Source organism: Meriones unguiculatus, chromosome 12 (assembly GCF_030254825.1).
Source record: "Meriones unguiculatus strain TT.TT164.6M chromosome 12, Bangor_MerUng_6.1, whole genome shotgun sequence".
NCBI classification, from domain to species: Eukaryota; Metazoa; Chordata; class Mammalia; order Rodentia; family Muridae; genus Meriones; species Meriones unguiculatus.
In genome coordinates, this window is record NC_083360.1 from 99,342,983 (window position 1) to 99,357,349 (window position 14,367).

Genomic DNA, 14,367 nt, shown 5'->3' on the forward strand with positions numbered 1-14,367 from the left:
GCCAAGTTTTACAGCTGGCTCTTAATTGTTTGGGTATGAGAAAATTCTGTGTATCTCTAAAAGAATTATGTGATAACTGGGCCATAGTTCTTAAAGTAATTAAAAACTGTAATCATGTTTTTAACATACAGAAAAGTTGCTTGATAAATGTGTCCTCCTACCTAAGTAGGCAAATCAAAGAATGCCGAGTTTGGGTTTTGTTGTTTGTTTGATTTGTTGTTTGCTTTGTGTGAATATTTCTTATGAGTGAGGACTGGCTTGGTCAAAAACAAGTATTAAAAACTAAATGCTGAATGGACTTAGAGAACTGTGTGAGTACCTTTCCTCAGAGTGGGCTGCAGCTCCCTCCCCTGCCTGGAGTCTGAGGGAATTAGTGTCATGGAGTAACAAGCACAGAGACTGTCTCAGAGAGGCATCCGTTTTAATAAGTATTTGGGTATGGTAAGCACATCACATCTGGCTTATATCAAAATTAACCTGGTGATATTCAACAGAATGCAAACTATACACAGTATCACTATTGCAGAGACACTCTGAGCTCCCAGCTACACCCAGAGGGCTCTGATGGCCATCCTTCCTGTTAGAGGTGCTGGGTGGAACATTTACAAACCTTTGTGAGTCCACTTCTTTCAGCAATACTGGCAGGGCAATGGCTGAGCTGCAGCACAGTATGAGGGCACCATTCTCCTCACACAATCAGAAATCTGCAAGTATACAGAATCAAAGGACACAGAGCGAACTGATTTTAATCTGAGAAGTCCATCTTCAAAGCCTTGCTTACGTTTTTTTTAAGACCAACCCTGTCTGACAGCTGCTGCCTTAGACTTTAGTTCCTTAGAACGTCTAAGCAGTTCCTAGGAATGACACTCACCATGAGTTCTGCTTGTATTTCATAAGCGGGTCATGGTGGTTTTTTTTTTTTTTTTTTTCAAGCAGGTTTTAAATTCTTATTTATTTACTTTGCATACTGATTGTAGCTCCCTCCCACCTTCTCCTCCCTGTTCCCACCCTCCCTCCCTGTTCCCCCATCCCTCTCTCCTATTTCTCAGAAAAGGGATCCCCACCGACAACAACCCAACCCAGCTCATCAAGTCATATCAGGACTGAGCGAGTCCTCTTCCCCTGGGGTCTGTGGAGAGGCAGCCCTATCAGGGGAAAGTGATCAAAAGCAGGCAACAGTCCCTGTGGTTAAGCTTTTTGGGATATAAACATCTATAAGAAAAGCATAGTGAAATGTGTGCCTGTCTTTCACTCTACAGCTCTGAGGAAAATTCATTAATTCTTTAGTAGAATTCTGTGAAGGAAATAGATCAACCCTGCTTAGATTTTAGTTACAAAGACAATCTTTTAGATTTTCTCTTTGATCACTGTATATAAAATTAACCATTTAGGGCTGGAGAGATGGTTCAGAGGTTAAGAGCACGGACTGTTCTTCCACAGGTCCTGAGTTCAATTCCCAGCAACCATGTGGTGGCTCACAACCATCACATAATGTGATCTGGTGCCCTCTTCTGGCCTGCAGGCACACATGCAGGCAGAATACATAATAAAAAACTCTTTTTAAAAAATAATCACTTAAACTGAGAAAGAATCAAGCTTTTTTTTTTTAATAAAAGGCGATTTACCATGTTAACACGCCTCAGGTGGTTCCGCACCTTGCTAATTCTTTATACCCTCAGATGTAAGAAACCCATCTTCAGCAACTCGCAAGGTTCAGCCTGGAGAGTTTCATTCATTCTGCAGCACCACGCTGAACCCAGGAATGTAGAGGGTGCCCCACACACAGCTTTTCAGATACTCCTAAGACCTAAGAGAAGCTCAGTGACAGACCACCAAAGCTTGGTGGTGGGACCTGCCGGGTCTCCTCAGGGTCCCTGTCCCGGGGACACCGCCATTCCCCTTCCTGGACCAGCAAGAGGCTGCCATCTCCTGTCCTCTCGTGGCCGCCTGTTCTCAGGCCCTCGTCGGACGAGCAAGCGCGAGGCATCAACAGCAGAGTGAACCACCCAGGATGTGCCCAGAGGCAGCATGCTGGTCCCGTACACGCCAGGGTTTGCTTCCCAGGACCTCCAGAACCAAAGCCTCACCTCCTTGCTCAGACACTTCCAGCCAATATCAGCCAATATCTTCCCGTTGCCTTGGAGTAAAAGGCCTCTCCAAGGCCTAGCCTGTGCTTCCGCACCAACCTTGAGAACTTTCATCCTTACAGTTCCTGGGCCAGCAGCCTCTTCTGGAAGGCAGGCCCTCTCTCCCTTCCTCCCTCCTTCCTTCAGAGTCCTCAGTATCACTTCACCAAACTATCCCACTTAAATAGAACCGTCCTGAACGCTCTCCCCCCCTGCCTTACGTTGCTCTGGGATGCTCCAGGATCTTTCCTACCGGAGTAACTGCATATTTGCTTCTGTCTGCCTTTCCTCACTACAATGTAGTCTCGGCCAGGTCCCTGCCTATCCTCAGTTCTTTCTTGGTCGACGACAGGCACTCAAGACTTTTGCTTAGGCTGTGCTGGGTGCTCTTCCTGGGAAGGTGTGTGAAGCCATTTTACTAAGCTGCACAATAATTCAAGATTGGCATCACATCATGGTTGTCATCATCATCATGTCTGGTGAAGAAGTTAGGGCACGCTATTATTCAGAGTAAGGGGCGAAATTATAATCACCATGATATACTGTACCACTCTTAGCTAATAACAATTACTTCAGTGCTTTTCCCTATACTAGACTCTCAGAAACTCACATCATCAAAGGGCGACTTTAAAATATCAAGTTTCCTATAATTGCCTAATATCTTAGAATAATTAAAAGGTGTCATTTCTGAGCTCAGACTACTAAACAAGAGCAAAACGGGAACCACAGTTACAGCTCACTTCAGTGGCTAATTCTGAGAGCCACTTCCACAAAGGCTCCCGACTGCGGATTACAGACATGCTCCGGTAATGCTCCCCGCACCACGGAGATGGCCGCGACTAGCACGGGCCCATAAAGGGAAAACTAAAACACAAAAGCCTCAGCGATGACAGGCCCCACAGAGGGCCCCCGGGACTGTAGCAGCTCACTCAAGCTCTTTGCTTGTTAGTGCGGTGACGCACAGAGTACCCTGGGGTAGCCGAGGGTGTCACCCAATGGAGGGTAGGTTGATACAGCCTTATCTGAGAAGTTACATAATCACGCCAATGTGGGGCGACCACAAAGGAGTCCGAGCCTACAGTGAAAGAGAAGTGCATTCCCTGACACACAAAGAATGTCGCAAGATTGTCGGTGAGAAACCCATTACCCCAAACCAAGCAAGTGAAGCAAAACAGCTGAGGCCAGCGGCTGTGGCAATTTCATTGGCGACTTGGCCAGGCACCTGCTGAAGAAAGCTTTCCGGGGACCCCGACATGTCCGCGCCTCTCTGGAAACAGAGACTTGGTCGGCGCTCGGCAGACGCCCGGCTGCTTCCTTCTTCTGCGAGCCTTGAACCCCTCCACCCTTCCTCACCCAGACAGTGAAACTATCTTTCCTCTCGAGTCGACCGGAATTCTTTGAAAGCAGCAGCCATGCCGGGTCTCCCGCTTTGGAGTCCCCCATCTTCCCTAGGCCCCCGCTCCTTATCACCCCACCAGAGCCCCAGGACGCAGAAGACGGTGAGCGGGCCCCTAGCACCTGTCACCTGGCCCACCTGAGTGCTCCCCGCCCCCTCCCTGGGCCCCACCCCCTCCCCGCCCTCCGCGGCCTCCAGCCACGGTCCAATGGCCGGGGGGCAGGGCACGCTGAGCAGCCGCAGCGCCCGGGCCGCGTCCCCGCCCTGTTCCCGGTCCCCGGTTCCCCGAGCCGGGCCCGGCCGCCTTTAAATGCCGCCCCGGGCCGATGCGCCGCGGCCCTCGCCACCGTCCCCCCTCCGCCGCCGCGCCCCCCGCGCCGCCCGCCTCCCCTCCGCTCCGCGCCCAGAGCCCGCGGCCGCGCCAGCCCCGGGCGTGCGCGCCCCGCGTGTGCGCGCCCGTGTGCGCGCGCCCGCTTCGGACCCGCGCCCGCCGCCGCCGCCGCGTCCCCGCCGCTCGCTGCAGGAACATGGCGGGGTCGGTGGCCGACAGCGACGCCGTGGTGGTGAGTGCGGGGGCCGCCCGCGAGGGAGCCCGGCGGGCCCGCGGCGAGGGCCGCCACCCCGGGGCGCTGCGGGAGGCGCCGTACCTGCCGGCCGCCGCGGGGTGGGCGCTCGGGGCCTCCGGGCGGCGGGGCGCCGGCCAGGTGCGCGCAGGGAGCGTGTGCGTGCACGTGGGTGGCTGGGGGGGCCGGGAGCTGCCCCCCCGGCAAGGGCCCCGCACCCCGGGGCTCGCGCTGCACCCAGCCAGGCCCCCCAGGACAGGCCTGGCGGCCAGGGGTTCCGGGGTCGTGTGTGCTGGGAGGGGTCCCTGCAGCCCACCCACGCGGCCTCTTGCGTCCCCGGAGGGCGGCGACCTTGGATTTGATGCGCTCCGAAGAGTCTGGGGATCATCGGAGGCTTTAGCCCCGGTGGCCAGGCCGGGTTTTGTTTCGCGGTTATTTAATGGGCTATAAAGAGGCAGCGTGCGTGGACCGCCCGAGTGTCCGCGAAGGGCTGCCGGGCACTGGCACGTCCGTGTTGGCTCCCCGTCCTTCCATTCGCTTCCTAACAAACAGGGGTTCTCCGGAAAGCCAATCTGTGTGCTTCTATTTTTAGAAACTTGATGATGGGCACTTAAACAACTCCCTGGGTTCTCCGGTTCAAGCCGACGTGTACTTCCCACGACTGGTAAAGTCATTGTGCTCGCTGTCGCTGCCTTTACCCCCTTCCTTTCTGGTGCATTTTGCTTGCTTTCTGGTGGGTCAGGTCTTCCGAGGAGGGCTTGGCTCTTCGCTAACAGCCTGTAAACTTCCCGTCTCTCCCCTCCTCCTCTGCAGATAGTTCCGTTTTGCGGGCACATTAAAGGTGGTATGCGGCCAGGCAAGAAGGTGTTAGTGATGGGCATCGTGGACCTCAACCCAGAAAGGTACGGGCCCTGCGGTTGCTGAGCCGAGGCCGCCGCCGCCTCTTCCTCTCCTTGTAGAAGCGTTGCTGGTTAGGAGTGCCAAGAAAGTACCATGTTCCCATGAAAAGAATGTGTAGGAATCCTAGCCATCATCTCTCCAGATAGCTATTTATATCAGCGACGGTAAAAATAGGCCTACAGCTTCTCTTTGACCCTTGAGGAGGCCAAAAGACTTTTTCTTTCTTTCTTTTTTTTTTTTTTTTTTTTTTTTTTTTTGGTTTGGAAACACTGTAGTTGTAACCAAAGCTATTAAAACAAATAAGAAACAAACTTACAACACATTTCTCTTATCAACTCTGGGTCCGTTTTTGAGAATTTTAAAGCGGATTAAGGCACAGGTGGCCTGGGTCGTTTGAAGTCTTCAGTGCAGTTATTTTCAATGACACCAAACTTTTCACCAGAGCCTGCTTTAGGTAACAAAATCTATTGGTTTGAGTGTAATCCTTCTCTGTGTTTAAACCCTGTGTAAACAGTAGCAGCCCATTAAAAGCAGATGAGCCAACAGGAGGAGGAATTGGGTCAAGTTAAAATGTTACATCCAACTCCGCCTAAGTGACACTGTTTCCTTTTTAGCTTTGCCATCAGCTTGACCTGTGGTGATTCCGAAGATCCTCCGGCCGATGTGGCCATTGAACTCAAGGCTGTGTTCACAGACCGGCAGCTCCTCAGAAACTCTTGTATCTCAGGAGAAAGGGGCGAAGAGCAGTCAGCAATCCCTTACTTTCCATTCATCCCCGACCAGCCGTTCAGGGTAAGTACCTCAAGTACCGCAGCCCAGTGTTGGGAGGGCCCCTGCTTACTCCTTATCTACTGTGTGCCAAGAGCTCTTTAAGAAGTTCTTCCTGTCCAAGAAACTTGTTGCCCGGCCATGAGAAAAGAATTAAAAAACAACAAAAGACATCTGCTTGCTGATAGACATTAATGCTTACCATGGTAGCTCTTGATTCTCTTCAGCCCCTATGTTTTGTTAATGGATGCATAAATGCATACCTAATTGCTAAATATTTAACCACAGTTCTACTTAGCCAATACAGAAGTATTAATTATTTACTTGTTTACTTTGGGGATGTTTCTGGGGATTGAACCCCAGGCCTTGTGAACATTAGATAAGGTCTCTACAGCTTAGCTGCGATCCCAACCCACTTTGTGATTTCTGTTTTGAAATTGAATCTCATTAAATTGTCCAGGCTGACCTTGAATTTATAATCCTCCCAGCTCAGTTTTCGGAGTAACTTGGATTACAGGCCTGTGCCATCAGGCCAGGCTGGGAGTAATAATTTATTATTAAATTATTATTATCTCCTGGGCCTGGATCTCGCCAATTAGGTAAAAGTGGCTGGCCGGTAAGTCCAAGTATTTCCTGTCTCCACCTCCCCACCACTGGTAGTACAGGTGCATTCTGGACCTGGCATTTTTGTGGGAGTTTAGAGACTAATTATTAGATAATATTAATAATAATCTAGTAATTTTCTGTGTAACAGAACACAGTGTTAGGCATAGAGCGATAACCCACCCCCAATTGTCAGATTGATTGTTAAATATTAATTAGTATCCAGAATTTTCATGTTTCTCGGCCTCTAAGTAGCTCAAAACCTTATTAGTTATGGGGTTAAAACAATTCAGTGGCTAATTTTTCATTTTCTCTTGTTCCCTTTGCTAATGAGTCCTTATTTGTGTATTTATTTCCCCCTGTGGGTTCGTTAGGCTTTCTGTGTCACGGTCACAAGCTGACAAATTTCTTCCCTTGGGCTTGGGTAATGTAGGTTTGCTCTAACTATCTAGTAGGCAGGAAGCACAACCCAAAGTTGGAATCTCATCAGGCAGCAGTAGCACTCCCTCTGCAGGGCCAGGCCACGTAAGAGGCGCAAGCCAGTCATATAAAAGAGGACTCGCCGACAGTCAGGCCTGGGCCGTGGTCTGCGTGAGTCCTCTTACCATACATCACAACATTGCTCCTTGCTCAAAACCACGCTGCCGGTGAGCGAGAACAGACAAAGCTGCCCTTAATACATCGCTCTTCACGTGGACCTACCCAAGGCCCTCGACTGTCCCTCCTTCCTTATCATCTAGGGCAAAACAAAAGTTCCTAACTTTTCCATCGGTGATAGAGATGAGATTGTTCCCCTTGTAATCCTAATCTCGGAGGTTACTCATTACCTTAGCTTCTCCGTTAGAATGGTAAACCCCAACGGACTTCTCTTGCTTTGCCAGCTTCTTAAATGGTGTGTGTGTGTGTGTGTGTTTTCATGGGTGGTGAGTGCACAGTGCTTGCGGTCTGGAGTGTGATTCAGGAACACTGTCATCCTCCTCCTTTGAGACAGGATCTCTCATTGGCCTGGCTCTCACCAATTAGGCTAAACTGGCTGGCTGGTGTTTCCTGTCTCCACTTCCTCACCACTGGTATTACAGGTGCATTCTGGACCTGGCATTTTTGTGGGAGTTTAGAGCATTAAACTGGGGTCCTCTTGGCTAGGCAAGTATTTGACTGGCTGAGCTATCTCAGGTGGTAAATCCCCACGCCTAATTCATGGGTGTGAGCGTCTGACTAGAAGGAGTATGCTGCTTCTCAACAGCAAAAACTGGAGTGAAATAGAGCTTCTTGATGATACAATTTAATCAGTAATATGAATTAAATGTGATTGATATCACATAGGGAGTCCTGCATGGTGACTGCCAGTGCTTTTCTAGAAGCATCATAGCTTATCATCTGTCATGGTCAGAAGACAGCCAGGCATACACAGAGAAACCCTGTCTCGAGAAACAGACACCATGGTGAACCATGGAAGTTGAAGGAAAGGTTTCCCATGTAGAATTGCTGTTTGTTTAGCCTAACAAAGCCTTGTTAATTACACATTCTTGGTCCCATAGTAATTGCTGTGTAATCCTCCCTCTCTGCCTTAGTGTTTACCATGTTTGTCTAGACTATTATTAGATGCTGGTAATGGCTGTCAATCGTGCCTCAGAAGAGGCCCTCCTGTAGGTGGGATGGAATTGTTCAGCAAGAGACATGAAGGCATGAAGTGTCATATAAACAGATCTTTGCTACTTTGTACCTCTACCTGGAGTATAGGAAGAACTGTCACAGCCTTCTGTTTACAATCTTTCAATCTTTAGTCACTGGTGAGAGTGCAGATTTGTTGACTGTGCTCTGGACTTCTTGAATTGAGAGTTGGGGGAGTGGAACCCAGAACTCTGTACTGTAGCTGTCATCATCTTGTGATGTTTGAGATTTATTAGAGGTGTTGCTTTTCTTCTCAACAGTGTGGGTTTGGGTTTTTTTGTTTTGTTTTGTTTTTTGTTTTTGTTTTTCATTCCTTCCAGCTGGAGTCATCCAAAATTGTGCATTCGCTATTACTTTGTTTCTTCTAGGTGGAGATCCTTTGCGAGCACCCACGTTTCAGAGTGTTTGTGGATGGACACCAGCTGTTTGATTTTTACCATCGTATTCAAACATTATCTGCCATTGACACCATAAAGATCAATGGGGACCTCCAGATCACCAAACTTGGCTGATGGTTAAAGCACTTCTCTTTCAAACACGATCAGGTGCCACAGCCACACAACTGTCTGAAAGAAGTGTCTTAGCAAGGTCTGGAGACTTGAAGAGAAAACAGAAAGGCAGACCTCACTGTCTCTTTTTGTGCAGTTTCAGTCCAGAATGACATCTTCATCTGTGGTCTGCCCAGAGGAAGAGAGCTCGCAGGAAAGTCACCTTGCCATTCTGCCCAGAACAAAGTCATACATTTATGCTGGATTTTACTCAGACTAAACTAAAACGGATTTGTGGTGATTTGTGATTTGATAGCAGATATTCATCATTTCAAAGCAAGGTGATATTTAGAAACAAAAGTGCTAAAGACCTTAAAAAAAAACAACGGTACATCAAATCGATGCATTTCTGCACTGAAGTGGAATTGCGTAGCACAACCGACATTTTAGTCAGGGTATTTACATAGAATGTAGATTGTGCAAGATTTGATTTTTATGTTTTCTTGGGGGTTGTTTTGTTTTTGTTTTTGTTTTTGGCTCTGTTTTGTTGGCACAACATCATGTTAACTCAAATTTTTAAGCTTTCTCAGTTATTTATTTATATTTAGTATATGTATTACTGTATTAGAGAATGAGCAATGTCTACAAATTATGAACTTAGGTACGAGGGGGAAAACTATGTATTACAAGCATAAAACAAGTGGATTTATATCTTAAAGAATTTGAGCATATTCTCCATACCCTTCAACTTTGGCTTCTTAACATAACTGCTATAAGTGCTTTGGGGGAAATTTGCAACATTTCGATAAAACTCTAAGGTTTTCGTCGATAATGTGAACTTTTGTTTGCACTGCTTTTTCTCCTTCCTTTGGATTAGCACAATATTGGCTCCCTTAAGTCTAACTACTCCCTAGATTTACATAATAGCTCGTTAAGTTGTTATTAAACTAGTGGAAAACATGTAAGAGGGGATTGCATAGACAACTTTTAAAATAACTACTATATCAGTTTTTAATAGTATACTATAAAAATTATTCCAGGACTCAGTGTAAGGCAGAAGCAAATTGCCCCAACTTATGTACTGAGAAATAACTTATATCAACTTAGGCTGTTAGCTCACTGTATAATTTTTCTTCTGAGACCCTCCCCAGTATCTCTAAGCAATGCCTTTGGAGATCCTGAGCAGACGATGCCAGGATCTGGTGGTTTGCAGGAAGTAGAATGAGGTAGGCTCCAGTTAGGTCGCCTGAAAGATTAAGTCCCAGGATTTCAGGCCTTTGAGTCCAGCCAGACGTGTTCATGCTTCCAGGGAAACTGCTTTGCCCGCACTTGCAGAACTGACCAAATTGAAGCTGTCTCTAGCAGTAGGCTGCTGGCTGTTGATGTGTCTGCAAGGCTAGGGGTGCCTGGAGTCATGGACATTCTTTCAAACACTGCATAGACCCTGGAGATACAGGCCCTTGGCATTGCTTTGGTCAGGTAGCAGGAGAAGAAAGGGTGCTGGGTGGTTGTGTATTTATATATAATTTAGGTTTTGTTTGTACAGTGTATGTGTGTCATTAGGGCATCATCTTGTCCTGCTTTGCTTTTAAGGTTTTGTTGTTTTTTTTACACAACATGCAGAGGCACTGAAGTGGCCATGTCATCTTCATGTGTCAGGAATGTAGACAGTGTTTCAGAACCAAAGTCTAAAGATAAATAAAGAAAACTAAAATAACAAATTTTTTATAGATGATATATTTGGAATCTTCTCAACTTTGAAACTGTTTCACACAGTTCTGTGGTGTTATATACAAAGACTTGTCCACCGAGACCAGCTGCACCTTAAAAAGCTTTACGTACCGGCTGGCCTCTCAGCCATAGTCAGCCATGAGAGCTGTTTTGTAGCTCCAGGTATTTTTTAAGCCTGTGATCAATTTCTCATGGGTTGAAAGGCTACTCTGTAGGAGTGTTTGTCAGGAGACTTAGGAAGCACCCCGAAAAACATTTGTAAGAATTTGGACTTAACCCATGGAGTAAGCAGTACCGGGAGAGCTCTTCTGAGTGGCCACGCATGTAAGTCAGCAGAAGCTAGGCGAGTGGGGAGTCAGGTTGGAAGTGACTTTCCTCTACCTGTCAGCTAACCCAGAAGCAGCCCTGGCTGCTCAGTGTGAAAAACCAGTGTTAAACCGTCACCCTGCTGGTCAAAGGGATCCTCTCTGATCAGCCTCCTGGGATTCATCTGAGCAGTGTGACAGGCTGATTTTTGGACTAGCTAAATAAAGAGGGGACGCATCCCACTGTCCTAATGACTAGCTAGAAACTAGGGCAAGTTCACACTCTCCTCAGCCTGAGAGGTCTAATGTGGGAATTTCAGGATGGAAAGTGCAATTTAAAGCTTCACGGGGCAAATACTTGCATACGTAAGGACAATCTGCAGCAAAATTGGAGTAAATGTGTCTGTCAAGTCAAGTGACTTCTACTTTCTGGGCTGTTCCAGACATGTCTTAAAATTACTATTTTTTTAAATTCCAAAGCCTGGTTTCAAATCTTGCCAACATCTCTAAGACCCCCTAAGAGATAGAATTGATGATACATTAAATGGCAAATCGATGTGCATTAAGAGAAAAATATCCAAAAAAGGATTGAGCCCTATTGCCTTGAGAATGGCATTTTCTGGCATTAATGTAAAGGTGATGTTCCTATGATGGCGTATTTTCAAAGAAACACTTTCTTATTTACTGCGTGGTGCAAAGTGTTAAATGTGTTGTTACATTATGTCACTGCTGAAAGTTATTTGCACTGTAATAAAGGAATTTTCTACAAGATAGCTTCTGGGTTACTACATGCTGAATTTGGCCCTGGATCTGTAATGTACTTACATAGACCATGTGCTTAACAGTGGCCCCTCTGTCCCATGCTTATCAGACCACCTGTACATGTGTTTCCCACATTGAAAAAAAAAGCGAGGAAAATGTCTCAGGCTTCCAAAGACCTAATGAGCTTATGTTGTGGATGCCAGAGTTCTGTTTCAATTAAATATAAAAAGCATAATGCTATTCTGCATGCAGTGATCTTACTAATTGTTACATAGTACTATGAGGTTGATGCTTGCATAGATTTAGTATGTAACTAATCAGGATACAGAATCATTGCTTCATCCCTCAACACTCCTTATATTTAAATGTCTCCAACTTCTAACTTTGGTCAGGCAGCCACTTATCTGTTCTCCCTTGCTGCAGCTTTGCATATTTTGTAATACTGTAAATGACAGAGTCACATGACATTCACCCCATAATGTCTGAGAGTTGGCTTCTTTGAATCTGCGTGATGTGTTTGAGCTACATTATATCTTCTTCCGCTGCTGCACATCCTTCCACTGTAAGGGTAAACTAAAGTGTTATACTTTATCCACTCTCTGTTAGGATGCAGTGGATCTCCTACCCTCTCTCTCCTTCCACTTCCCCCAACCGCCATCAGGGTGTCACTATGTAATCCAAGCTGTCCTCAAAATTGTGATCCTCCTCCCTCAGCTATCCTCAAGTTGTCTGGCCTCAGCATGCCAAGTGAAGTGCCCGTGGGTGTGAGTTTGCTACTTGCTCTGTCTTTCGCAGTTCTTGGTCTGGACAGGCCAGAGGTGATTGGCTGAGGCCACCAGGCAGAGACCAATGAGCTCCCCAGCACCCCGAGCTAGTCTGGAGATGTCCTTGGGGGATAGAATGGTTTACCAGTTTTGTGATGGCACGCTAAATTAGATAGTCTGACCGAGATCAGTAATTAGAGCCTCTAAAGCCTCCAAGTACTTAGGGCTGTCATTCATTCAACAAGTGTTTGTTGAGCTGTGTCAATTGCTGCTCTAGACACTGAGATCCATCTGTGAGTTAAAAAGACCCAGGAGGTTTTAAATTTCAATGGGATTAGTCACCCAGGAAGTCTATGCTCACCTCCAGGAAATTGTATCTGTGAATCTTGTAGCTCCTGGGAGTTTGTATTTTCAAAAACATCTTACATGTAGGTGGTCTTATGTCCCAGATGAAGCAGCCCTTCAAAAGCTAACTCAGGACTGTCAGCCTTGAGTTCTGATGTGCAAAGGCTGATGTAATTTGCTTTTCAACAGGTTTCTTGCTGTCAACTCTGCCACTGGCGTCACATGGCGGGCCACGTTCTTGCTTTAACTTCTCCTCCCCACTCCTGCCTCTTCACCTAAAATGCACTGTAGTAAAAGAAAATTTGCCTTTCCTGTATGAGTTGTTTTTCCTGTAAATGCCTTCCTTGTGTGGGCTGGGTAAGGTCTTGGGTTCATGCTTACATCCACTTTGAATAGTGCACACCCTTGAGAGATTGGGGTCCTGGGAGGGGTCATCTTCTTTCCAAGTGTTTCAGTTATTCCCTGTGAGCCCCAGACGCTCAATAAGACCAATACACGGTGCCTTTCAACCTAAAAAGAAGCTGAGGGCAGGGGCAGAGGCCCCAGCAACTTTTCACGGGACCTTGGAATCAATTCAAAGTCTTCAGAAGAAAATCCACCTCAACACACTCCGAGACCGCCTCCAGCTGCTTGCAACTTAATCACCATGAATTTCACAATGATTTACCTTTTGAAAAGAAAAAAGTATCTCGTATAAAGCAGAAAACTGCCTTGCAAAACATACTTCATAATTAATTAAAATGGGTGTGTCTAAGATGCTGAAAAAATACCAACCTAGAGAGCAAGAGAAAAAATAGCCACTGACTTGTTCTATTGCTTTGATACACCCTTCCACTGCCCAGAAGGAGACAGTGGCCAGGTGAGCAAGCCTGGGAAGGAGGCACCATTGTTTGAGAGGGTAACACAGACAGACTCTAAATAATAGGCCCTGGGAAGTATGGAGCCAGCCACAGGCCTTGGGCATGATGTGCGAGTTTGAGACCTTGAAGACCTTCCCAGCTTTCAGGAGCTAGAACAAGCGCAAACATTTTCTAATACCCCTGTACCTCCCAGCGTCTTCTGTCTTCCCTCTCCTCCCTGTTGCCCAGGCCACAGCATCCCAATGATCTTAATTTTAAAACAGGAGCGAACGATTGATGCTTACCTAAACTGCTGTTCTGCGCCGAGGAGGAGACGGTCAGTCTGTGGTCAGGACCAGTGGCAGTATCCTCTGGATTTGAGAAATAGTCTCAGGTGGGTTCCTTAAACCAACAGCCTTCTCTTACCTCCCGGGGAATGTGCACTGGTGAGGACTCACTGGAGAGCCAGTGGTGGTCACAGGCTGGAATAAAATGTTTCTGACAGCGGAAGGAACCAAGGTTTAAAATAATCATGGCACCAGTTTCTCCATCTTTGTGAAGAATAGGAAACATGCTCATCGGAATGTCCGTCACACAACTGCATTGGAATCCTACTTAAAACTCGGCCAAGGGCTGGCCTCGAGGTTCACCCCAGCACTTGGGAGGTAAAAGCAATAGCAAGAGTTCAAGCCCGAGGCTAGCCTAGAGAATTTCCTCAGGGAAATAAAAAACAATAACAAAACACAAATACCACCCAAAAACCGAACCTAAACTAGTAATATTGGGAAATATTCAGGATGGTGCTTGAAAAATATACTTAGGGGAAAATATACTTCAGGGTTTTCCTGTGCATGTGTAAGCATATGGTTTGTGTACATGTGTGTGTGCATGTCTGCAAGCATCTGGACACGTGAGTATGCAGGTGCACACGCAAAGGCTGGAGGCCGACTTTCACAGCGAAGACTTCACCCGCTGGGCCATTTCCCTAGCCTCTACTGAGGATTTTTTTTTTAATGTGAATTATTAAAACTACTGTAATATTAGAAAATGGGATTTCTCCTAATGCAATTAAAATAACCTTTAGCACAGTAGTAAATAAGATTTAA

General features: G+C 46.7%; 1 protein-coding gene across 2 annotated transcripts; it reads left to right on the plus strand.

Moving 5' to 3' along the window:
- Positions 1 to 3,207: 3,207 nt before the first annotated feature.
- On the plus strand, positions 3,208 to 11,320 carry Lgalsl (galectin like). Of its 2 annotated transcripts, none has more exons than XM_060365197.1 (5): positions 3,208 to 3,625; positions 4,678 to 4,749; positions 4,899 to 4,987; positions 5,600 to 5,777; positions 8,396 to 11,320. In XM_060365197.1, exons 1-5 carry the CDS (start codon positions 3,539 to 3,541, stop codon positions 8,537 to 8,539), a joined length of 570 nt encoding a protein of 189 aa, XP_060221180.1. In that variant the 5' UTR covers positions 3,208 to 3,538; the 3' UTR covers positions 8,540 to 11,320. The 2 variants fall into 2 exon arrangements, with proteins under 2 accessions (XP_060221180.1, XP_021504140.1); XM_021648465.2 differs by lacking the exon at positions 3,208 to 3,625 and adding an exon at positions 3,935 to 4,085.
- Positions 11,321 to 14,367: the final 3,047 nt, after the last annotated feature.

What these genes read in the sequence shown, in the direction of transcription:
- Lgalsl (XM_060365197.1), top strand. Translation starts at nt 3,539, where the DNA reads ATGCCGGGTCTCCCGCTTTGGAGTCCCCCATCTTCCCTAGGCCCCCGC. An exon ending in GCCCCAGGACGCAGAAGACG is followed by an intron (nt 3,626 to 4,677) that starts GTGAGCGGGCCC and finishes TTCTATTTTTAG; the next exon opens with AAACTTGATGATGGGCACTT. An exon ending in GTGGACCTCAACCCAGAAAG is followed by an intron (nt 4,988 to 5,599) that starts GTACGGGCCCTG and finishes TTTCCTTTTTAG; the next exon opens with CTTTGCCATCAGCTTGACCT.